Genomic DNA, 23941 nt, shown 5'->3' with positions numbered 1-23941 from the left:
CATATGTGACTGTCTTTGTTCAGGTTTGGGCCTCTACGGATTTCTCTCCATTGTTTTTGATAACATAGGAAATCTGGTCTCTTTATGGAAGACTTTCTCCCCTCCTCCCACCGCCATGTCAAGACTGAAATTTATGTAAGCCAAGTTCTGAGAAATTAGACCAGATTCTGAAGGACACAAGCGTAATTTGGGAGTAATTCTGCTCATTTACATGCAATTGCTTATGTCTTATTCTGGTGTAACTGAGATCAGGATCTGGCCTATGTAGTTTAAACCATAAAGTTCTGTTTAGTGTTACCTGTACTTATATCTTAGTAGTGCCACTGTAGTTTCACACAGCTTGTGTAATACTGTCTCATTAGTCTGCAACAATGCACTGTAGTGTCCAATGCTGTGAATGCCTGTTCCAGGGAAGGGTCTCTTGGATGTTCTCCCTGTATTATAGTGTTTGCATCCATACATGTATGTTTTGTGGAGTGAACAGCAGATGCCCCCAGACCCACTCTACTCTGAGAATCAGCAGAATGTGACCAAATCAAGAGCAAAAAAATGGTGTGTGTATATATGTATATATATATGTATATTTTTTGTATTAATTTCTGATATTTAAATTAAAAATGGGCCAGAGGGACAGAGCACATAAGGAAACACCAGTAACCTCATTAGCACCACTGACCTATAGCACATCATGCTGTTCATGTGCCATTAGCAACCTCCCCTGTGCACACTGAACATTCCATTAACCCTCTCCCATGGGTGTGCTGGAAATGCCATTAGCTCTGTCTCTTTCTGGTCCTCCTTGGGGTACTGTTGGAGCACCTCACCAGCTTTTCTTCTAGCCATGCTGTTGGTGATGTCCCAGGCATATAGCTCCTTGGCCAGTGTCCATTTGTTTGGTTTAACTGTTATCTGCACTGCCACCTTATGTCAAACCCCACCGCTGGCTTGTGTTGAGTTTTTCCTTTCATTTTACATTTTTCTCAGTTGTGTTTTTATCCTGGCAACACATGGAATGATTTATCCGTGGCCGGAGCTGAGTTTGGTCTTGGCACATTCTGCTTGTAGGTTGGGGACAGAAACATTCCACAGCTGACACTGGGCTAAACATGCACAGGAAGCAGAGCCAAAAAGGGTTGGGAGGGCAGAGGGGCCGGTTCTGCAGTGAAAAGCACTTGTGGGTGAAATAGGCTGGACCCCCATGTTAGACGGATCACCGCTTAAGGGGAGCCCCTGTTACAAAGAAGAGTTCAGAATCTGCTGATTTCTCACCATGTGTTTCAATGGAGCAGGGTGGGAGCAAGAGAGAAAGGACTCTCTCATTATATGGACTAGTCACTAGACAGCACCCGGCATGTTCTGGTACCAGACATATCCTATTAACGGGGCATACGCCAGTAGCTGACACCCATCTATGGTTTTACCTTTACCCTCATACGTTTTCTGATTCCCAGCTGCATCTCACTTGGGAACTGGAATTTTTCCAGAAGATTTGTGGAGCCACTGGGGGGCGCTGTGCCAGGGATAAGCAATGGACTGCTAGAGGAGCATGGCAGGGCAGGATGGGATTTTGGCTGGAGCCAGTCTTACCTTCTTCACAGTCCCTGCTTCCCCCTCTGTGCTCCTAATGTAACCGCCTCCTCCAGCTGCTGTTTCCAAGCAGAAAAGGGGTGAGGTACTATGACAGACTCCATACATTGATCTTGTCAGCACTGAATAATGAGCGAGATTAAGCCTAATGAACAAGTGCAACATTCACTGTAGGTCTCCAGTCTAAACCAAGCAGAAGGAGCATAAGCTCAGCAGTCGTCATATGAAGGCTTGGATGATTTATATGTTGTTCCTTATTTTTTAATTATCTTTCTAACACTGCTGCCCCTCCATTCAGGCTCTCACATCTAAATCGTTTCCGCACAAGAACACTGCCTATCCCTCGCCTTACAGACCCCAATATCCCTTCTCTGCCCCTCACCTGCTGCTAGCCCACTCCCCAGGGTACCCCTTCCCTCTCCCTTCAACATCAGAACCAAATTCCCACTTGTGCCACCTGTTATTTTCCTCTTTTTAAAAACCTTCAGTCATCCAATCAATGTGCAGAATCAATACCATCTGGCCTAGGTGACCAATCATCTCTTCTAAATAGTGGATAATTAATCCTGAATGGTCAAAGTGAACAGCTGGTAAACAACACAGAGGTTGAAAGTCAGTTGTTGAATGCTTGTGAATAATATAGACAGCCCCCAGAGTCGGGATTCCTTTGGCAGGGCTCTGTAACTGAACTCTGGGTTGAAATAATAATCAATATTATTTTAAATGAATAGTTTAATCAGATCTAGTGGTGCCTATAAAGTGCTGCTTTTTCTAATGGGTTGCTGGGGTCAGGTGCCACGTGGCCCATGACAGGGTGCTGGGGTGAGGGGCCGTGTGGCAATGAGGCCTGTGACTGGCTGCCAGGGAAGGGGGATGCCTGGCACTAGGGTTTGCTGGTGACAGGATGGTGCCCACACCTGTCAAGTACAGTTGGACTTTGGAAGATGGGCTCTTTCTGAATCTATTTGTTAATCTGCAATTTCTTGTTTAATCTGAATTCCCCACCACCACCTTGCTCTGATTCCCATATTCTTGTGACTGAGGTTTCTGGAAAGGCCCTCTGCTCCTCGCCAATGCCACTGGATGCATTCTTGCTGATTGTCATTGAGCATCTTCATGTTGGAGGGCATTGGGCCTGGCCACGCTGTAACAGAGCACGTACATGCTCCCTCCTCTCCAGACAATCTTAGCTCCCTGCTGGAGCAAAGGGAAGGTTGCAGACGAGCTCATCCTTCACTGATCCTTGGAACTAATCCCCGGGGGTGTGCCAGGCAAGCAGAAGAGTGCTACAGGAGAGGAGACCAGACTTTCCATTTCCAAACTAATTCCAAATAAGGGAAAGTGTTTCCCTGGAGAGCTGCTGGAAAAGGGGGCCTGTGAAAATCCCCTGGAATGAAGCTTTATGTTCCCATTGCCCCCAGAGAAAAAAGATCCATTTTATCTGCACTGTACTCTCATTCTTGTCCATATATAAAAACAGTAGAAACTGCCCTGTGGGGAACAATCCTGGTGCGTAGAATGGATGGTGATCTGACAGTCCTTTTCCATCTCGGAGTTCAGAGAGTCTGGGCTGATTTCACTAATTCATTTAGTCTTGGTTACAATAACCCATTTCCTATAAAGTAAATCTGATATGGCCACATTTTCCACGTATGGCACAATGAGCCGCATACCTACCATGTAACAGACTGGCCTGTGGTATGTTATGCACTGCTCTAGTGGTGGGTTCACCTAGAGGATAACCATCTAGTACTGCTGTCTGCTAATTTAGTTGCTCTTTTTGCTCAACTAGGCTGGTGCTGTAGGTCCTGGGCTCAAAATCTTCTGTTGACCCACAATAGGGATTATGTACAAAGGGTCTCTTTTGCACTAACCTGTTGTGTGCCCTCATAAGGTCCTTTGCAGATACCAATGCGGCTTAGCTTATTTTGTCTTTTTTTCTGGCTCATCCATTGCACCTGTCTTTGAAAATCTGACCCACAGGGAAAGAGCTTTAAAACCAAGTTCTTTGTCTGCACCTGCAGCCTGTGGGAACCGTGCTGTCCACTCAGACAACTAAGCACCATGTTGTACCCCAGTTGCTTGAGCTAGTGTGCTAAAAAGACCAGTGTAGCTGAGATAGCATGGGTGGTGGCTCAGGCTAGCTACCTGAGTACCAGCCTTAGACCCCCTGGATACATACTCAGCTGGCTAGCATGAGCCGCCCCCCGGGCTCCCCTCAGCTACTCTGTTATTTTTAGCACACTGGCTTCCAGCTGCAGTGTAGACAAACCCATAGAGCATAGCTGCAGTGGCACGAGCAGCAGGATGGGGCTAGCTGCACCAAGTACAGTCCTATCCGAGATCAGAGGTACTCAGGGCAGCTAGCCACTTGGGCCACTCACACCTCTATGGCTACACTTTTATTTTTAGCATGCTAACTTGGACTGAGCTAGTGCAGATATATCTCCTTAAGTGGGAATTTTACACCTTCCAACTCTAGTGTGGACATGCAGTTAGACATCTAAATGCCACACATTGATCTTGCAGTTATTTATACCCCCATAACTGTGGTTGTAAAACAGAAGTTCCATTTAAGGTCAAACTGAAAATCTGGCCCCATAAATTCTCTTCCTTAAGACATGCAGATTAAGGATATCCACAGTTAGTGTTTATAAAATGTTTTAAGAGGCAGTGTGTTTAGGTGTTAATGGAATAGTTACTTGATTATTAAAATCACACTAATTTCTAATGTAAAAATGTAATACTCCTTTTAAACCTTAAATCCTATCAAGGCTCTAAAAAATAAACTAGCAGGGGAAATCATGTCACTTACCACTAAAATGCAGCCACCTCTAGGGTGGATTGTGGCACCTGTTTAACAGTGTGCAGCAACACCACACGGCAGTTTAGGACAGCAAGTCAAGGAAAATATCCAGCTGGAACTGTAATGGGAATTCAGGCCTCCAAAGGGCACTTTCGAGACATCCACTGGTGGCTTGTTCCTGGTAAAGAGTTAATGATGGGCTCTCTCAGCCCGCAGAGGTGCTGACTCAGCTGTCACTGAGGTGGCTGCAGAGCCTGTCCCCTGGCGGAATAAAAGCACTTGCTGGAGCTGGTGGTATTACTCACAGTGTATACTGGTATGAGTGAGATCACATTCAGGTCCTTTCCACTGTGCCTAACCTCCAGAGTCTCCATTGGACTTGTTAACTGGGGGAGGGGCTGCCCTAAATTTTCTCCCCACCATGGGCCTCCCTGGTAACTTGCCAACAGTCTGTGGGTCAGGCTGAATAGGTATCAAATGGAGCAGATTGCAGCTGCCGTGATCTGCAATATGCAGGTGAGGCCTGCAGATACCACAATCCCCAGATCTCTTTCACTGATGTCCTGGGGTGAGTTCTGGATGATGTGTGTGTGGTCTCTGTCTATGGGATGGTGATAATGATTTCCATTCATGTGGGGCCACTGCAACATTGATACATTAGTCTGCAAGCATTGGCTCATTGCTTGACACGAGTGAGAGGCAGAAGCAGCAACCAAAACTGAAGCAAATGTTTTGGCACCAAGCCTTCCAGCCCCAGTCCTGCCTCTCTCCCTCAGCCCTTCCACTGAATGAGTTGCAGAAGCATCTGCTCCTCTGTAGGGAAGAGAAAATATTTACTCAGCGTGACTCAGAAAGCCAAAAAAATGAGAGAGATGGGCAAGAAACATTTATCTGACCAAGGTCCAAGGTCAGGCCCTGGCCGCAGCCCGTTGCTGCTAACGGGAACCTTGGCACAGTGCAATTGTAGCTGGCTGCTGGATTGAGGACAGAATGCGGGGGGTGTGGCTCATTGTGACCCCCCTTACATGCCAGCATAAGGATCAGCCACAGTCTGGGCTTTTACGTTTCTGTCACTAATAGTGAGAGTTCAGGCCAGACCCTCAGCTGGGGTAGATGGGCACAACTCCATTGAAATCAGTGGGGCTGTGTCGCACCCGCTGGGGCCCATTATTAATCGTTGTTGGTTCCTAGTGCTTGTGTTTATTCTTGCAGCTTTCACTAGAGGATCTGTTTTTTTAAGTTGGACTCTTTGATGTGCCTCTTTATTTTGGAGTGGTGTGGAAACTGAGCCTTGGGAATGGAATCTCTCAGGGTTACTGCCAAAAGGGTTTGTCATAATACGAGTGGCGTGTCTGCCTATTGCTCTGGGAATGACTGAAAATGGCCCAGACGCTCCAGGATGGTGTGCTGCAGATGGAGAAACACTGGTAGGAGCTAATTCCATCCCAAAGGCCGCCAAAACCCATTACAAGCCAGGGACCTGATCCTGGTCTCACTCCTGTCTGACAGCAGGGTGACTTCAGTAGAGCAGAGGTTGATTTACACTGGAGTAACTGCGAGCAGAATTGGAGGATACGTTTTTATCATAGACACGGGGTTTAACAGGCCTCTGATTTTACTCTCTGTAGGCTGAGTTTAGCCTGGTGTAAGTGGGGGCAGTTCCCATCAGAGTCAATGGGAGATGAGGGTGCTCAGCTCCTCCCAGATGCAGCATTATATCAGGGTTTCGACTGTTCACTATGGATTCCTTCTTCTTGCCTCTCTTTCTCCTTGGCAGAGATTTTTCCAAGTGGGTCACACTCCTGGATTATATCACCATGTTAGGCTGCTTTGTGAACATGTGGACCCCATCTTCATTGTGATGCAGAGCCATAGATATGTGGCTCAGGGATTATGCTGTTTGCACCTATGGGCTGGTTTTGCACTAATATTGTGTGACAGCAGGCAGGGCTGGTGGTGTTGAAAAACAGAGATTTTTTTTAAAAAATCTGATTTTTAAAAAATATTTTTTAATTTCAATTGATTTTTTATTTAAATATTTATATTTCAATTATAATATTTTTCCTTTAAAAAATAAACCTGATTAAAATTGTCTGAATTTAATACAAAATATGTTAAGGCCTACACATTTTAAAATCCCTTAAAACATTAAAATAAATATGCTGAATCCATGAACCGCTATCAAAAACTTTGCATTAAAGGCTGCTTTTCATTATAAAGAGAGATTTCCCCCCCCCGATTCTAACTTTTGAGGTCAAACTTTATAAACACAGCACAATAGATCTTGTAATGTATTAAGGGCTTGTTTTGTTTATCACAACTACATCTGATATGCTGTTTTGTGTGTTTAATTAAATTCCAATTACTATCCTAATGCAGCCTGATACTAATCTTGAGCAAAAAGTTACCTAGTCGGTAAATAAGCAAGATATCATTCACCATTTTCTAACACACTAACAATGTACAATTAATAACAATCTGAAAATATTATGCCATATAATTGCTTAAATGCATATAGTTATTGTGTACCCTCATATGTTGCAAAAAGATGTACAAAATCTCATGTGAAGGTTCTATTTAGCTGCAAATCAACATAGTTTAATGGTTATATCGACCAGTGAGAAAATACCTTTCTTTAGAAAATTACCTGAGGCACAAATGAAAAAGTTGATTAATGACTTAAATTGAGGCTTTCCACTTGGTGATTTAAATGGCTGACTTAAATTGCCTTGATTTAAATCAAACCACTCTGCCAGCAGATGATGCAGTTGTGGAATCATGAAGGTGTCTTTGCAGTAGAAGACACACTGATGTGTTTGCTGGTGGGTTCTGGCTTGCAAATATTAGCAAGTTTGGGTTTTTTTAAGTATTATTATGGTAGATCCTCACTGGGGCCTCATAGTGCTAGATACTGTGCAAACAAAGAGCAAGAGACAGCCCTGTCCCCAAAAGCTTACAATCTAAAGAGACAAGACAGCTCCTGCTGGGAGAAAGGAAAGATTGTCATCTCTGTTTTACAGAGGGGGAGCTGAAGTACTGACAGGTTAAGTAACTTGCTCAAAGTCACTCAGGGATTTGAAGCCACAGTTCTTGAGTTGCCAGCTAGTGCCTTACACACAAGACTGTCCTTCCTCTCTATTCACTCATTGATTTAAAGCAGTCTCCTCCTGGCTGCTCATGTTCACGTGTGCTCATGCAAGATACATTGGGAGAGTTAAATTTAAATGTTTATAATCTCATCTGGGAACAAATGAATCTTGTACAGGAATTTGCTATTAGAAGCTATTCCGAATGTAATAAATAACTGAAGCATAATAGGGTGAGATGTAGGGAGGCTCTCCGGGGCCTTGTAGGGTGACCTCTCTGCATTGGGGTCTTTTGGTGGTGTAGTGGAGGAATGCTGGTATGTCATAAACAGACGTGTGTGGTAGTCTCTCTCCACTGAGAAAACAGGAGCTGAGTGTGTTGTTTGGACTCTCTCCACATAGGATAACAGGGTGCGCTATATATCTGGGTTGGATTCTCTCCCCATGGCATAATGGGAGAGCTGTGTGTGTTAGGGTCTTTCTGCACAGGAGAACAGGATGGGCTAAGTGTATATATTCTGGAGTCTCCATAGGATAACAGGGTGAGCTCTCTATCTTTGGGATAACTGGGTGTGCTGGAAAGGGAGTATCTCCATGAGAGAGGGCCAGGCACATTTGGAAAGGTTGATTCTTTGTTATTTTTTAAGTAGGTTCCCCTTAGCCTGGGAATAGGTTGAACTGCACTTGGAATCGGGGCCAAGGAGTGTCCAACATCAGAGGAGGGCAAGACATAAGACCTCAGAGACAATGAAAGGTATAGAAGAAACAGCTTCCTTCCTGTGCTATGGCTCCTTTCCCCAGAGAGCTCCCCCATCCCAGGACAGCTGGTATAGTGTAACTCATCCTGCAGGTAGACCAGACGCAGTGGCATACGCACACAGCTGAGCAACAGTGTGCAATGGCAGCAGCCTTGTTAGTTTGTAGGAAGGGAAGAAATGAATGACAGCCCATTGCAGGGAGAGCAAGGAGTCTGTAAACACCAAGAGTTCTCTTTGCACTGCCCTCCGCCAGGCCAGCACTGAGTTACCACTGGGGTTCTCTGCTGCTGGGCAGGAGATGGAGTGAGCTGGGTTGTCCGTGCATTGTCCTCTGCCAAGAGGATCTAGCTCTCCTAGCAGCTTGGAAGGAGAGGAAGAGCAGCTGGTGGTGCTTTCCAGTGTCCTCAGATCAGGATTCAGCACTGATCTCATGTGCTCTTTTGCTGGACAGTTCCCAGTGCACACTGGACAGAAGAGGAGCAGCTGCAGCATCCTGCCCCTCCTGGCAGAGCTTGGGATGGGAAATCAGCAAGGCTTCTCTCTCTCTCTCTCTCTCTCCCTCTCCCTCCCTGCAGCTTTCCTCTCCTCATTCTGTCTGGACCTGAGATGAGCTCTGAAATAGCAGATGCTGGCATTGGGCTGGGGAGTACTGAGTCTGGGCTGCTGCTGGATTAGCCCCAAGGGGATTGAAGTCCCTGCCCAAGGTGCCAGACGATCCAGTGTGTGCTGGCCACAACACTCAGCAGGGTGTTTAAGACTTATTAAGTGGGGGTGATTAAAGGGAATTTGTAGACTGGGGAGATGAGTGCTTGGCCTCGAGTGGGGGAGACTGTGTTGACTAGAGGTGTGTGTGTGGGGGGGAGCTGCTGAGCATGTGTGGATTGCATATGCTCACAGTAATGCATCTCTTGCTCAGATCAGCCATTGTCCCTTGGGAGGTGTTGATGAAGCAGCCACCCTGCTATAAATCAAGGGTTCAGTCACAGACCAGCTAGCTGCTTTGCTGTGTCTGCTGGCCCTGCCAGGAGTATTTCCTACAGTCAGCATTATCCTGTTCTTTCTCTTCCACTGTGTTTTTGCTGTTTGATCCCAGCAGCGCTGCAAATCCGGACTGTGCCCGTAAAGGGAAGGAAGCCACCAGACAGGCTAAACTAATGCTCTTGACAGAGAAGCCAGTGACCATCTGCACATTTCAGTTAGGACAGCAGCACCAGGGAGAACCTGACAAAGGGCCCAGTGAATTTGGAGAGAAGGAGTTAGAGAGGCTGGGAGCTTGTATGCATTAGGAAAATTTGCAATGGTGTTATAACTACATCAGCCTTATTGCACTGAAACGATCACCCAATCTACTGCTAGTAAGCAAATTACCAGGGGAAATCACACTGCTGCAAACCTTGTTTTGTGGTGATGGAGCAGTTGTCTGCATTAGGGGTTTGCACCAGGATAGTTACACTAGTGCATTGTGCGGGCAGGACACAGAAGGACACAGTGATGCAGGCATCTTGGTTCAGGGTGCCTGACACTAGGAGATTTAGCAGGCTGGTAATGTTTTGGGTTTTGAGGTGTTACCCCTCCCCGCCTCCAGTTATACCCAGCATTTTTCTGGCATGTTAAAGGTCTCCAGCATTGCAATGGGGCGGTAACGAAGCAAAGCATTTGCAGAGGAAAGAATGTCATACATTCAAACAAAAACTTCATTTAGAAAGAGTTAAGGTTGGAAGTGTTTTCCAGGGGAGTCCAGCTGCCGCTGCCCCAAAATGACACTTGCTCTACAAAAATATTACAGAATAAAAACCAAAATAACCAAAGAGCAAATGTTAAAAGATCTGGCAATGAATAGACAAAGGCTCCGGTCATCTCCCCCATTATCCATCCGTCATTGCTGCTTGGCTTACGCCCAGATGTTACGTCTTTGCCTTCTTTTGCTCTGTAATGAAGATGTGCTGTTGGATGGATGCTGTTGCGTTACGGATTGTTTGTTAATGATGCAGGAAAGATTTCCAAAGGAATTTGGTCTCAGGGCCCATTAGCTTAGTCAGAGTTTGATCAGTTTTCTCACAATGCCGTGTGGTGCTGGAGTCAACAAATCTGTGTTCTGCGGGAGGTCAGACTAGATGACCATAAATGGTCCCTCTGGCCTTCACAGCTACAGGCTTTTCCATGCCTAGTGGTGCCATGACTGGTCTGTTCTGTGTTGTGAAATGGGTTGATTCTATCATCTGCAGAAGCCTATTGCAGTCTCCATGACATGTGACGTTGGAGGAGGGGGGATGACACTAGACAGAAACTTCCTGGTTTATTGGCCTCCTCCCATCCACATCCCTGCCTTGAAATCACAGCAAGGGTGAGAAGAGGCCTCTGCCTTTCCCTGCCATCAGACTGGGGATGGGATTTGTGGCACGTACCCACCAGCCCCTCTCTGCCCTCCCCAAGATGGGTTATGCTGAGTAGGATGGTTCGGTGGCTAGGGCACTAGCCTCGGGCATAAGAGACCTGGATTCAATTTCTTGCTCTGCTACAGGCTGCCTGTGTGGCCCTGGGCAAGTCCCTTACCTGCTTAGTGTCTCAGCTTCCCAATGGGGCCAGGGGTGCTGTGAGGATAAATACACTACAGATTGTGGGGTGCTCCGATACTAGGGGGCCCTCTGAGTACTCTAGCTAGATAGAGGAGAAGCTGGTTCTCTCTCCCATGATGGGATATCAGGGGAGGAAATTTTCCCCTACAAGCCTGGGATATGGAGGCAGGTCTCTCCGTCCCTCTGTGGCTGGATATTATGGATACAGATCCCCTCTCATTCCCCCAGGAGGCTATCGAAGGAGGACAGTTGTGGTAAAGGAACAGGTTGGGAGTCTGGAGATCTGGCCTCTAGCTCGGACTCTGCGCCAGATTTTGTGGGTAACCTCAGGCACATCAGTAATAGCATAATAGCACAATCGGTCATTGTTTTAAAAGATTCTCCAGTTTTGAATGCACAGAATCAAGCAATTAGGCATCCATCTGTCCAACGCACACTGGCACTGGAACCTTCGGTTAATTTGGGTGCAGAGCTGCATGCCAAGAAGAGGCCAACCAGATTCTTGATCTTTCGGTGCCTCAGTTTCCAAACCTGTAGATCGGGGTAACAACACTTAGCTGTCTCAGGCTGCATTCAGTAATGTTTGAAGTGCTTTGAGATCCTCACAGGGAAGGTCCCATAGAAGTGCCGAGTCTTACTGTATGGGAAGGCCCCAGTGTTTACATAGCAAATTGCCCCTTCTCTTCCGACATGGATTTCTGCTGAAAATAGATACCACATAGGTGGCAAGTCCAGGGATTAGTCTGAGGGGATCCCCAGTGACGTATTGGAACCCCCTTTCCCTGCCTCGCTCCTCCTGTTGGCTGGAGTTGTGAGGAGTCCAGTGCCAGCTCTGCTGTTCCAAAGTAGTCAGATGCATGGCTGTGTCTTGGCTGGGACGGGAGGAGCTTCCCAACCCGTTAGTGGTTTTGGCATTAGGAAAAGAGTGAGCTTCCTTCCAAAGGGCCGGCTCTGTTCTTTAAAGGCAAAACTCCCAGATCATGTTAACTTGGTCCTCAGCCTTGCTCCCTTCTTCAGTGGGAGTGAGTGTCAGGAGGGGTGTCCAGGAGAAGGTGAAAGGAGGTGAAGTCTGAGCCTTAGCAATGTAAGATTTGCGGTATTGGATCAGAGTTTGAGCGTCGAGTATGATGCCTCCAATACTTGATTCTTTAGAAGGAAGTGATAAGCCTGGGCCAGCTGTGCAGTGGTTTACACAGGGGTGGGGGAAGGATATAAGGAAATCTTTTCTACATCGCTAATAAAATTAGAATATTTAAAAACTACAGAAAACACAAAATATGGAAGAAAGTGATTTAGCTTCCCCTACATGCATGCTCCAGGACTGGTCAGTGGAGGGTGCGACCCATCCAGCCAAGTGCCTGCTGGGAAGACTGTCCTGACCTGTGCTTGGTGTATCTGCAGAAAGAAAAATTCTGCAAAGTATCAGTTCCTGCTGTTCTGAATAAATACTCTGACCTGGCTTGCAGGGTGAGAGCAGCACTGTTTCCCCATTCTAGCATTTTGAGTGCAGAAGGTGGGGGATCGCAAGGATTTTAAAAATTAATACTGGCTACTCCAGGCTTGTATTAAACTGCCAAGGTTACAGTTTCTTTCTGACCTTGGATGGGTAGATGCTGCCACCACCCAAATGCAAAAAACCCCATTGAAACTAGAAAGGCGCACTTGGGAATTCCATCCTGTGGGGTACCCTCAAACTGTTTTACCCTCCCTCCAGGGAAGAGCTGAGAAAGAAAAACAAAGGAAATTAGCTGTTGCCACCAGCTAATTTAACATGTGCACAAACCTCTTAGGACACCAAAATCCTAATCCTGTTTTTAAAAATGGTAAATTTTATTAAAAAACAAAAAAGAAAGAAAATACATCTGGAACTTAGGCTTTTCCTAGATTTAAAAAAAAACACTTACAAAATTTAAACATCAAGAATAACCTTCTTGAGGTCCAGCTTAAAGGTCACAAGCAAAACAAAAAACATCCTGGGGTTAGTACAGAGAAGTCCACCAGCCATAAGAAATAAACAGAAATAAACCTAATCGTGTCTTTCTAAAGATTTCTGATCTACTTACACATTTGGGGGTTCCAAATAAGTAGTTCTAGGTATGATCTGATGATTTATGGTCATACCTGGCTTAAAGCTTCTCATAGCATAACTGCTCCCTGTTCCCCTCTTTCCCAGAGAACCACAAGAGAGACAAAAGGAAAGTTTTTTTTCCCCATTTTAAAAAGTTCCAGCCTTCCCACTGGCTCTTCTGGTCAGGTACCAAGTCCCTTTCCTTTACCTAGGGGACTTTGTTAACTCTTTACAGGTAAAGCAAGCAGAGAACCACCACCAAGAGGGATTCCATAGCCAACTGGCTGGCTGGGTGTCCACAAAAGGGAGCTGTCCTCCTTCTCATTTATCACAGCTGGCATCTCTGTTTTCCTGAAACTCCTTTTAAGAGGAAAGTGCCTAAGTTTGGCAGAAGCAAACATCAGCTCCCCGGGGCAGGGCTGTCTTTCCAGAACTGAGGATGTGGCATGGTTGCTTGTCCTGCTATTTCGTAAAGACAGTCACAGTTTTGACAGGGCCATTGAGAGTTTAAATGCCTCTTGCTGCATCTTCAAAGCCAATAGCACATCTTCAAGCCATAACAGGGGGATGTTGCAATGTCCTAGTGGAATGATACAAAGTCAAGATGTCTTGTTACATGGTTATTCTAGGATGTGGGGTGGAAGAATCCATCTCTGAGGACTGAGATTTCTCTCTCTCCCATTTCATTTCTACTTATACTGGATGCTGATCTCAGCTGTATGGATGTAAATCCAGAATAACTCCATTAAGCTAGTGGAGTTACTGTAGATCTGCACTGGTATAATGAAGAGTAGAAGTTGGCCTGTTGTTCATACTCGTCTTTTAGAAGCTGGAACATTTGATTCCAATGGATTTTTGTCCTTTTCAACTTGGCAGATGCTTTTGTTGGCTTTTTTTTCATCCAGTCTCCCCTCCCAGTTTCATCTGCCACCTCTGACCCTGTCCAGGAACCTCAGGGTAACAGAAAATGTTCTGTTGGTTCTGGACAGCAGCCCCAGTGACCTTGAAGTAACAGAGAATGCAGTGGGGATCCTAGGCAGCCACAGCAGCAGGAATGACAGGGCATTGGTTTGATATGCACTGAGCATAAAGTCTATGAAGTATCACTGCGCCACAGCCCTATTTTTCATGCCCTGTTGCACTGTTTTGTCAGGTCACTGTTAGCACTATTGTATATTGCCTGTATTGAGGTAGGTCCCAAAAGCCTCCATCAGGCTCAGGGTCCCATAGCGCTAGGTGCTGTATGTTTGTACACAGACAGACATGGCTCCTGCATGGAAGAAATTAAACCTAGAGTGAAACAAGATGAACATGCTAAACAAAAGCTGGGGAGTCGGGAGGGAGATTTAGGATGAAGAAGGTAAGATCCAGTGGTTACACAGATTAGCTACGTGCATAACTCCATGGTTCCTGCTCATTCCAACTTGTCTGAAATGTAAAATAAACCAAATCACCTGTCCTGAACTGCTGGCCAATCTAGCCATCCATGGTTTCCTGTAGATCTTAGAGTGGGCAAGCTCACCCTTTATATGTGTTGAAAGTTTCTCTTTCACAGGCCTCCTGTACAATAGAAAGTTTCTGCTTAAATTTCCCACCATTGCTTCCCCTGGTTCAACTTGGCCACTGATGGCAAAGGTGAGAGCTAGATGAGCATGCGTGTCATTTCTGTGACATCACATAAGACATTTTCACTATCCTTCTCACCCAAGCATGGGATTTAATTTTCTACATGCTCACGGGCAGACTCACACATAACGGGTTGCTACATGTCAAGTACGTTCATCCATGTCACAATTTGCATGACTCTTCTGTTCCCACCCTGCCACGTTCACTGATATTTTCCCCCCCATTCATGCTCCCTCAAACCCAGAATACCTGCATAGCTATTTTTAACCCCACAGCCTTAGCCTGGAAGCCCAAGTCAGTTGATTTAGGCTCTGAGACTCGGCATTGAGCGTTTTTCTTTGCAGTATAGGTATATCCATAGAGCTTAAAACACAGACAGAGGCTTGTAGCCTGTCTACAGTACGGCTCCCACCATTGCTAATATGGAACTGCCCCAGGGTTAGCACCAATGGGAGATTTTAGCTGACGTTTCCAAGCCTAGAGTCAACCTGCCACATTAAAAACAAACCCAGCATGTGGCTGAACACAGTTTGACTATGATAGAGAAAGGGATCCTGGCACTAGCGTCACGTGGTATGAGGAGTCGTGCATCAGAAGCTGGGCTGCCCCTGCTGTAGTGGGTTCTCCCCAGTCTGTGTGCTCCACAATCGCTGCTTCACTAAGGCCTCATCTGTAGTCCCTACTCTTCAGGGGGCTGTGAGGAGAAATATATTATGATGCTGAGGCACTCAGATCACTGCAGTGATGGGGGCAGATAAGTACCGATAGATAGATATGGAGGGCACAGAAGAACCAAAGCCAGATAGAAAAAGATTGCCAGGGTAGCTACCCCAGCAAACCCTCCTAATGGAGGCGTAACTTCTACTGGCACAATTGTGCTTTTGCCAGCACAGCTTTCTATAGGGTGACCAGATGTCCTGATTTTATAGGGCCAGTCCCAATTTTTGGGTCTTTTTCTTATATAGACTTCTATTACCCCCCACCTCCTTGTCCTGATTTTTCACACTTGCTGTCTGGTCACTCTACTCTACTAGGTCCCCAGTGAAAACAGCAAACTCACTCTTTTGTGGACTCACTGCGTGTAGGTCTTGTAGAAAAAGCTTTTACTAGTGTAAAAATGCCACACAATATCATCCCCAATTGACATTCCATTATATTCACAAAGGTTTCTCCTGAAGACATCTCCCCCCACCCCCCAGGATGGGTGACTATCAGGAGAGCCAACCGCAGGATGAGGGAAGAGGAAAGGAAATTGCTTGATTAACCTCCCATTCAGAGAATAAACTCTGGCCCTGGCTTTGCAGTGGGTGGGACAGGCCCTGTTCTCTCAGAGAATGGCTGCCCAGTAGGCTCTACTTAGCCCTGGTGTGTTCACACCTCCCCCTCTGACTTTGATGTGGGACACAGAGTTTGGAAGCTGGCTGGCTCCCCTCCTGGGGGCATTAGGAGCTAATTAAATCCCTGCATTCTCACCCTGCCTCAGGCAGGAGCACATTGTCCAGGGGGGCAGGGTCGGGGCAGGGGGGAGAAGGACATCAGAGGTTCTGGAGTAATTGAAAGATTGACACTGGCGCAGGAGGGAATGAGAGCAGAGCAGGGTGAATGGACAGTGAGGAAATGCTAGGGGAGCATTGAATTGGGGTCAGGAAAGCAACCTGGGCTGATGCACCCCACCGGAGTCTGGACACTCCAGTGTAGCATGAGCTGCTTCCTCACTTGGAATTCTTAGGCTTTCACTGACTCTCAGTGCAATGCAAACTGGTTTTGTTGGCTGGCTGTACAACTGTGGCCAAAACACAGAATGACAGAATCCCTGCATGTTGTCAGAGGCGCTTAGCATACACTGCAGGTGCTCAGACACTACAGTGGTGAAGGTAACAACAGAGTGATTAATAATAATCAGGCTTAGCTCTTATGCACAGCTTTTCACACATAGCTCTCAAAGTGCCTTAAAGGAAGGCAGTATCCTTATCCCCTTTTTACAGATGGAGAAACTGAGGCCAGGAGAGGGGTAAGTGATTGGCCAAGGTCTTACAGCTGGTCAGTGGCAGAGTTGGGAATAGAATCCAGGTTTCCAGGTGCCCAGTCCCCAGTTAGTGAGAGCCCCTTCCTAGAGCACAATGGCCAAGAGTCTTGAAAGTGTTTAAGCACCTAATTCCCATTGATCTTTGAAGACCTGGGCCTGTGATCCTACCTTTAGCAGCTCTGAACGTATGATTATCTTCAGTGTTAATGACTTTACTGGTATGACAAAGTGCACAAGTGTCGCCAAAGTTAATATATTGGGTAGTGCTGGCAGTTACTCACTGTCTTCTTCTTTTAATGATACTTTGCAATTTTTTTGCACCTTCTAGAGGAGGCTCTCCAAGTGCCTTAGAAACACCAGTCTCACTGTGCCACCGAAAAGGAGGGGAATATTCTGACTTCCACTTTACTAATGGGAGCCTCGGCACAGACAGGTTATGTGACTTGGCCAAGGTCACAGAGCTAGTTTGTAATAGAGCCAGGAAAAGAACCAGAGCTGTCTGACTCCCAGCCCATTGTCTGCACTATAAGGCCTCCCTTCCTCCCTTAACCCACAGGCCCATATGCTATCTGTCCAGCTGTCTGTCAAGCTATTTTATGGAGCAGGGAGCTAATCATAAATAAAGTGTTACTGAGAACCCTGCCCCCCTGCCATCTAAACGAGATCTGGCTGCTTTCCGTGGTTACAATGTGGGAGAAAGGCACCCAGAGGAGAGATGTCATCAGACTCAGACCTCTGCATGCTCGCCAGCTCTGGCAATAGCCAATCAATCAGCTCTGGCTGTTCTCTGCCATCTGACACCGGCATAACCCCCAGCCAGCCTCCAAACACTGGTTTGGCCTCTGCGTTTCTACCTGCCAAAAGGGAGCTCAGACCTTGGGGGTTGGAATGTGTGATTCACTGCTCCTTTGCTTTATGTTTAGGGAGGATTTGGCTTGTGTGTCTTGGAGAGAGCTTGTCCGGCGGGGATGGATCTCTTGCACCTCTTACAGCTGCTGCTTACCGCCTGTGTGTTCGGCCTGTCCCAGACAATCAACCCCTTTGTGGTGCAGCAAACTGCATCTGACCCTTGCTATGATGAGAACAGCGCCCCCCGGCGATGCATCCCCGAGTTTGTCAATGCTGCCTTTGGGAAGGAAGTGCAGGCCTCCAGCACATGTGGGAAGCCTCCCACTCGCCACTGCGATGCCTCAGACCCCCGCAAAGCCCACCCGGCATCTTACCTCACGGACCTCAACACTGCCTCCAACATGACGTGCTGGCGCTCTGAGATCCTGCACCTTTCCCCTCAGAATGTCACACTCACCCTCTCCCTGGCCAAGAAGTTTGAGGTGATTTATGTTAGCCTGCAGTTCTGCTCGGCCCGACCTGAGTCAGCGGCCATTTTAAAATCTATGGATTATGGCAAGACCTGGGTGCCTTACCAGTACTACTCCTCCCAGTGCCGGAAGATCTACGGCAAGCCCAACAAAGCCACCGTCACCAAGCAAAATGAGCAGGAGGCGCTGTGCACCGATGGCCACACAGATCTGTACCCGCTCACTGGGGGCCTCATTGCCTTCAGCACGCTGGACGGCCGGCCCTCCGCCCAAGACTTCGACAACAGCCCAGTGCTCCAGGACTGGGTGACAGCTACAGACATCCGGGTCATTTTCAGCCGCCCCCATTTGTTCCGGGAGCTGGGGGGCCGGGACAATGAGGAGGACGATGGCGGGACCGGCTCGTCTTCATACTACTATGCTGTGGGTGAGTTCCAGGTCGGGGGGCGGTGCAAGTGCAATGGGCACGCCTCCCGCTGCATGAAGGACAAGGAGGGCAAGCTGGTGTGTGACTGCAAGCACAACACCGAGGGCCCTGAATGCGACCGCTGCAAACCCTTCCATTATGACCGCCCGTGGCAGAGGGCCAACGCCAGGGAGGCCAACGAGTGTCTAGGTAAGAGATTGCTCCTCCTCCTCGTCCACCACAATCAGATCTGGGAGCGTGTGCAGAGAAGCAGGGGCAGATGTACTCAGACAGCATTCTGTCTGTCTAAATCACACTCATCACGGTGGTATCTCCAGAATGATCAATGGAGCAATGCCAGGGATGAATGTCTGTCTGTCTACGGGTATGTCTACACTGCAGCACATAGAGATAGACCAGAGCTAGCATTGATCTAGCTAGTGTGGGTAGGGAAGCTGAGGCAGTGAGGGCTGCACAAGGCCGGCTGGGACTCTGGGTATGTACTCACGCTGCCGCTTTATTGCCCAGGCCTTCACCGCTATTGTTGTTTGAGCCAGCTAGATCATAGCCACGTGATAGCAGTGTAGCCATCCCCTAGCTCACACTCATCAACAGTGTCTCTCCAGAGTGGCCAGTGGAGTTACACCAGGGATAACTTTGGCCCAGTGTTCTGCTTCTCAGAGCAAGTACACCCTTACTGAGCACAGCGCTTGGGTTCTCCTAGAGAGCAGCTGCTTTGGGCTGGATAGATTAAAAATCCCCTTCGCCATCACACCTATTAGAGCTGCACCTAAAATTCATAACAAACCTCAACCTTTTTAGAGGTTTGGAAAAGCTCAAGTAACTCATTCCCCCCTCCTTTATTATGCTTCATTCTCGTAGGTGTCTTTGCATCTTCCATGAATCAGCCAGATGCAAAAGCACCAAAGTACCCTGGGAAGTTATTGTTACGATTTATTACTCGAATGATGCCATAAATGTCAAACACAGCACTTTACAACACAATTAAAGATTGATCAGGGCCTGATGCTGCTCTCGCTTACACTGGCTGTAAATGAGGAGTTACTCCAGTGTAACAAATTGGATTACCTCAGTGTAACTCTGGTGTAAGTGAAATCAGAATTGAAGTCTCAGTCTCATAGGGGAACCAGAGGGAAAGGAGGAGGAGAAAACCATATGATTATGCAGCCACTTGGGAGGCTAATGAATGTGTCTAGAGGACATTGGAGAAGCTTGTTAGGTTTTTTTATACTTAATTTATTGTTTATATGTGCCAGAGCCCCACTTCCTGTTCAAAACAATATTGCAAGAGTACTCTTATTATGGTTTGTGGGTCAATGGCTAAAGCTGGGCTCCCAAGAACAGAGTTAGTTGGTGTTTTGAAAATGTATAGGCTAGTATGTTCCCCCCTACCCCTCAGTCTCAAAACTGATTGAATCAGTTTTGCTCAAACAAGCAAGCAAGCAAAGCCAAATCCGGTCAATTCTGGACTGAACAGTGAAACTTTAGGAAAATCATGAACTGAAAAGAGAATAATAAAATGAGAATAACTATGCAAGCTTAAGAATAGCTTCTGCTAGTCACCCTGGCTGTAGCAATCTATTCTATCTAGTATATGTCCAGAGTAACTCCACTGGAGCCAGTGTAAAGCTGATTGTTAAGTTAGAAGAGACTCGGGGGTTGAGGGATTCAGCTCAGGGTCTGGGTTATGAGGGTGTTTTCCAAACCCAACCTCTGAACCTCGTGAGGTACACCCCCCACCCCACCCCCACCTTCACCCCTGGGTTCTGATTGCATCATCGAGTTGCTTGGCTGGTCCTTGACCATCCATGTCCATGCTTAAGACAGCAGAGTATCCCCTGACCTCCCCAGGAAAGAGGAGGCTGAAGAGGTCCCTCACAGGCAGGTAATGTTCGCCATCCCTTCCAGAAATATCCGAGGAGATTGCTCCTTCTTCCTGCCCCCCCCCCCCCCCCATTGGGGTCAGTCCTTTGGCAGATGGAATTGAAAAGATAGAGAAAAGAAAAGCCAGGAGGAGGAGGGAGAGAAGTGCTGGCCCTTTAAGATGTCCCTGACAAGCCCGCCACACACACAAAGGTGGCTTAGCAGAGCTGCCGTGTGAAAGTTTTTCCTGTCGACTTCATCCCCTCTGCCTCCCTTTCCCCTCTCAGGCTTTGTGCCCTCTGTGAAGGGCCCTGAAAGAGCTCCTCCATCACACGCCTCCAAAGGGCTTAGCGGCTGAAAGCCGGATTAGCTCCTCAAGCCTTCCCCTCTGTGCCTTTCAACAATGACATCTTGCCAGCCAGCCTGAACAAATGAAGCAATTAGCACCAATTAAAGGGAGAGGGCCCACCTGGCCGTTCACTTTGCACAGCCTTGGCATTCCCTTGCTGCCACCCCTGCGAATCCTCCTGCAGCCCTGTTCTAGGGGTCCTACACCTCTGGAGGCTTAGCTGGCACCACCTTGGCGTGTGGCTAGGCCCAGACTGAGCCTTGGTAGCAGGGCAAAGGCAGCCTAAATAGAAGGTGCCGTCATGATGGAAGGTTGGATGAAGCCAACGCAGAGGGCATGAGTCTCGGCAGCTGGACTCCAGCCCTGAGCCAGGCAGGCAGGACCAGGGATGATCTGCAGAGTGCCTTATTCCAAAACCTGCTGCAGACACGGCAGACAAGCCGGTAGAGTTTACAAATACATTTTTCTTAATGTTCCCATTGGGGCTATCACCACTTGTCTCAGCTTGCTGTCATTGCCAAAGGGCCAGATCCAGCCCTGGGGTACCTCAGAACCTGCCTTTGGTGGGAGACCGGAATGTCCATGTCCATGATGGTCTCCTTGGCTGACACCACATGCGAGAAAGATGACATGAAATGATTTGTAATGGGGACAATTACACATTTCTGACTAAGTGAAGCCAGGCACAAGTGGGGCTCAGAAACTGTCTTTGTGGCTGCCTGGACAGGTTCTTTCCTCCTTCTGTAGCGTCACTTGCAAGGCAGTGGAATTGTAGCCGTGTCTCCTATGGCCTCTGCACTCAAAAGTCCTGAGATTCTGGAGGGAACCCTTAAACCTGGGCATCCCCACTCCCATCTCCCCTCAGGCCTGCATCTCAGGCTGTGACTTTATGGGAGGTGCTGGAGTGAGACTAAGAGTTCATTTGGCCCACAGAAAATGGGGAAAGCATTGAGGGATTCTTTGGGCTCCACTAACTATGCTGCAGTTCTGTGATTTGAGTTCTGGCAAAGAGGAGATCCCGTTAGATTCCCAAAACAACCTGGTCTCGGCTCACAGATGGATTTTTGTTATGATGATTTGGGTGTTTCCAGTCCCAGCTGAATCATAGGAATGCAGTGGTGGAAACAAACCCACAAAGAAATGTGAATTGAACGTTGTTTTTGCGGACCTCAAAAAAGACGTGGGTTTGAGTTTCAGGAGGAAGCCTGAGTCGGTTCTTCTTTTGGAACTGCCTGCTGCTGCCTGTTTCAAACCGCTGGTGTAAGGTGCCTGCTTTAGCAATGTTAGCTCCTGGAACCAAAGAGTTACCTGATGCCATGTATTGCTGGGTTGTAACATAGCAAGGTACCAGTGCAATGCTCCAGGCCAAATGTGATTTCATAAAAGATTAGGGTTGGAAGAGACCTCAGGAGATCATCTAGTCCAACCCGCTGCTCAAAGCAGGACTTACCCAACTAAATCATCGCAGCCAGGGCTTTGTCAAGTCTGACCTTAAAAACCTCTAAGGAAGGAGATTCCACCACCTCCCTAGGTAACCCATTCCAGTGCTTCACAACTCTCCCAGAGAAATAGTGTTTCCTAATATCCAACCTAGACCTCCCCCACTGCAACTTGAGACCCTTGCTTCTTGTTCTGTCATCTGCCACCACTGAGAACAGCCTAGCTCCATCCTCTTTGGAACCCCCCTTCAGGTAGTTGAAGGCTGCTGTCGAATCCTCCCACACTCTTCTGTCTGCAGACTAAACAGCCCAGTCCCCTCAGCCTCTCCTTGCTAGTCATGTGCTCCAGTCCCCTGATCATTTTCATTGCCCTTCACTGGACTCTCTCCAATTTGTCTACCTCCTTTCTGTAGTGGGGGGCCCAAAACTGGATGCAATACTCCAGATGTGACCAGACCAGGGCTGAATAGAGGGGAATAATCACTTCCCCCAATCTGCTGGCAATGTTCCTACTAATGCAGCCCAATATGTCTTTAGCCTTCTTGGCAGCAAGGACACACTGCTGACTCATATCCAGCTTCTCTTCCACTGTAATCCTCAGGTCCTTTTCTGCAGAACTGCTGCTTAGCCAGGGCAACCATGGTGACAAGGTAAGTACCATCAGAGTCATTAAGCCCTTTGCAGCTGTGTAGGCCTCCAGGGTCAATAGCACTGCGAACTGGTCTGCCCGTTGTTGGACAGGGGGTTTCACATCGCCTCTCAGAGTTTGCAGTGCTGGCGCTGCCACCTCTGGCGTGCCGGGGAGGGAGAGTGGCCCAGCACAGGTAATGTAAACCATGGCATAAAGATTGGGAACTCGTGATGTCACGTCATGCCACTGGGGCACAAATCGCCCCAATATACAACACAGCCCCCTGGAGGGACATGAAAGGTTATATGGGATGCAGCAGCATTAGCCCTAGGGATAGTTCCAGATGGTTTTGATGTGCTGCAAGTCCTGGCTGGCAGGAAGTGAGAGCACACTATCACATACAGGCCTTCCCTTTGCGCTCACCATTTTGCCTCTCTCCTAATTGGAAGGAAGTTGAGAGAACATAAAAACATAAGAACGGCCGTACCGGGTCAGACCAAAGGTCCATCAAGCCCAGTATCTGTCTACTGACAGTGGCCAATGCCAGGTGCCCCAGAGGGAGTGAATCTAACAGGCAATGATCAAGTGATCTCTCTCCTGCCATCCATCTCCATCCTCTGACAAACAGAGGCTAGGGAGACCATTCCTTACCCATCCTGGCTAATAGCCATTTATGGACTTAACCACCATGAATTTATCCAGTTCTCTTTTAAACGCTGTTATAGTCCTAGCCTTCACAAACTCCTCAGGTAAGGAGTTCCACAAGTTGACTGTGCGCTGCGTGAAGAAGAACTTCCTTTTATTTGTTTTAAACCTGCTACCTATTAATTTCATTTGGTGACCCCTAGTTCTTGTATTATGGGAATAAGTAAATAACTTTTCCTTATCCACTTTCTCCACATCACTCATGATTTTATAAACCGTTATCCTATCCCCCTTTAGTCTCCTCTTTTCCAAGCTGAAGAGGCCTAGCCTCTTTAATCTTTCCTTATATGGGACCCTCTCCAAACCCCTAATCATTTTAGTTGCCCTTTTCTGAACCTTTTCTAGTGCCAGTATATCTGGGTATTTTACTCTCCAAGGCTCCTTGACTTCTGTTGGGAGGGCCAGTGGGGGATAGGCCATGGTGCGGTGGTGCCTGCTTTTGATCTGAGGATATCGGAATGGAAGCCACCAGCTTATTTCATGCTATTAAACAGCCATCTGCTGGTAACAAGTTTGCCTGTATTGGTCGGAGTCAGCTGGGAAGGCTCCATATGTGATTGCCAATGCCCTAAGCAGCGGGTCCCTTGGGGGACAAACAGTCATGGTGGTACTTTTCCCAATCATTATCCCCTGCTCCCAACGGGGGGATGCTTATGTTAAAATGATCAACTGGGA

At 47.5% G+C, this 23941-nt stretch overlaps 1 protein-coding gene across 1 annotated transcript in view; it reads left to right on the top strand.

Moving 5' to 3' along the window:
- Positions 1 to 23941, top strand: part of NTN3 (netrin 3) — a 100074-nt gene that overhangs the window by 5043 nt on the left and 71090 nt on the right. Inside the window, exon 2 of the mRNA XM_032799399.2 lies at positions 17457 to 18468. Coding sequence (XP_032655290.1) covers positions 17502 to 18468 — 967 coding nt within the window. The 5' untranslated portion in view covers positions 17457 to 17501. The remainder of the gene's footprint in view (positions 1 to 17456; positions 18469 to 23941) is intronic.

Source organism: Chelonoidis abingdonii, chromosome 9 (genome assembly GCF_003597395.2).
Source record: "Chelonoidis abingdonii isolate Lonesome George chromosome 9, CheloAbing_2.0, whole genome shotgun sequence".
NCBI classification, from domain to species: domain Eukaryota; kingdom Metazoa; phylum Chordata; order Testudines; family Testudinidae; genus Chelonoidis; species Chelonoidis abingdonii.
This window is presented reverse-complemented; position numbering and strand designations above follow the sequence as displayed.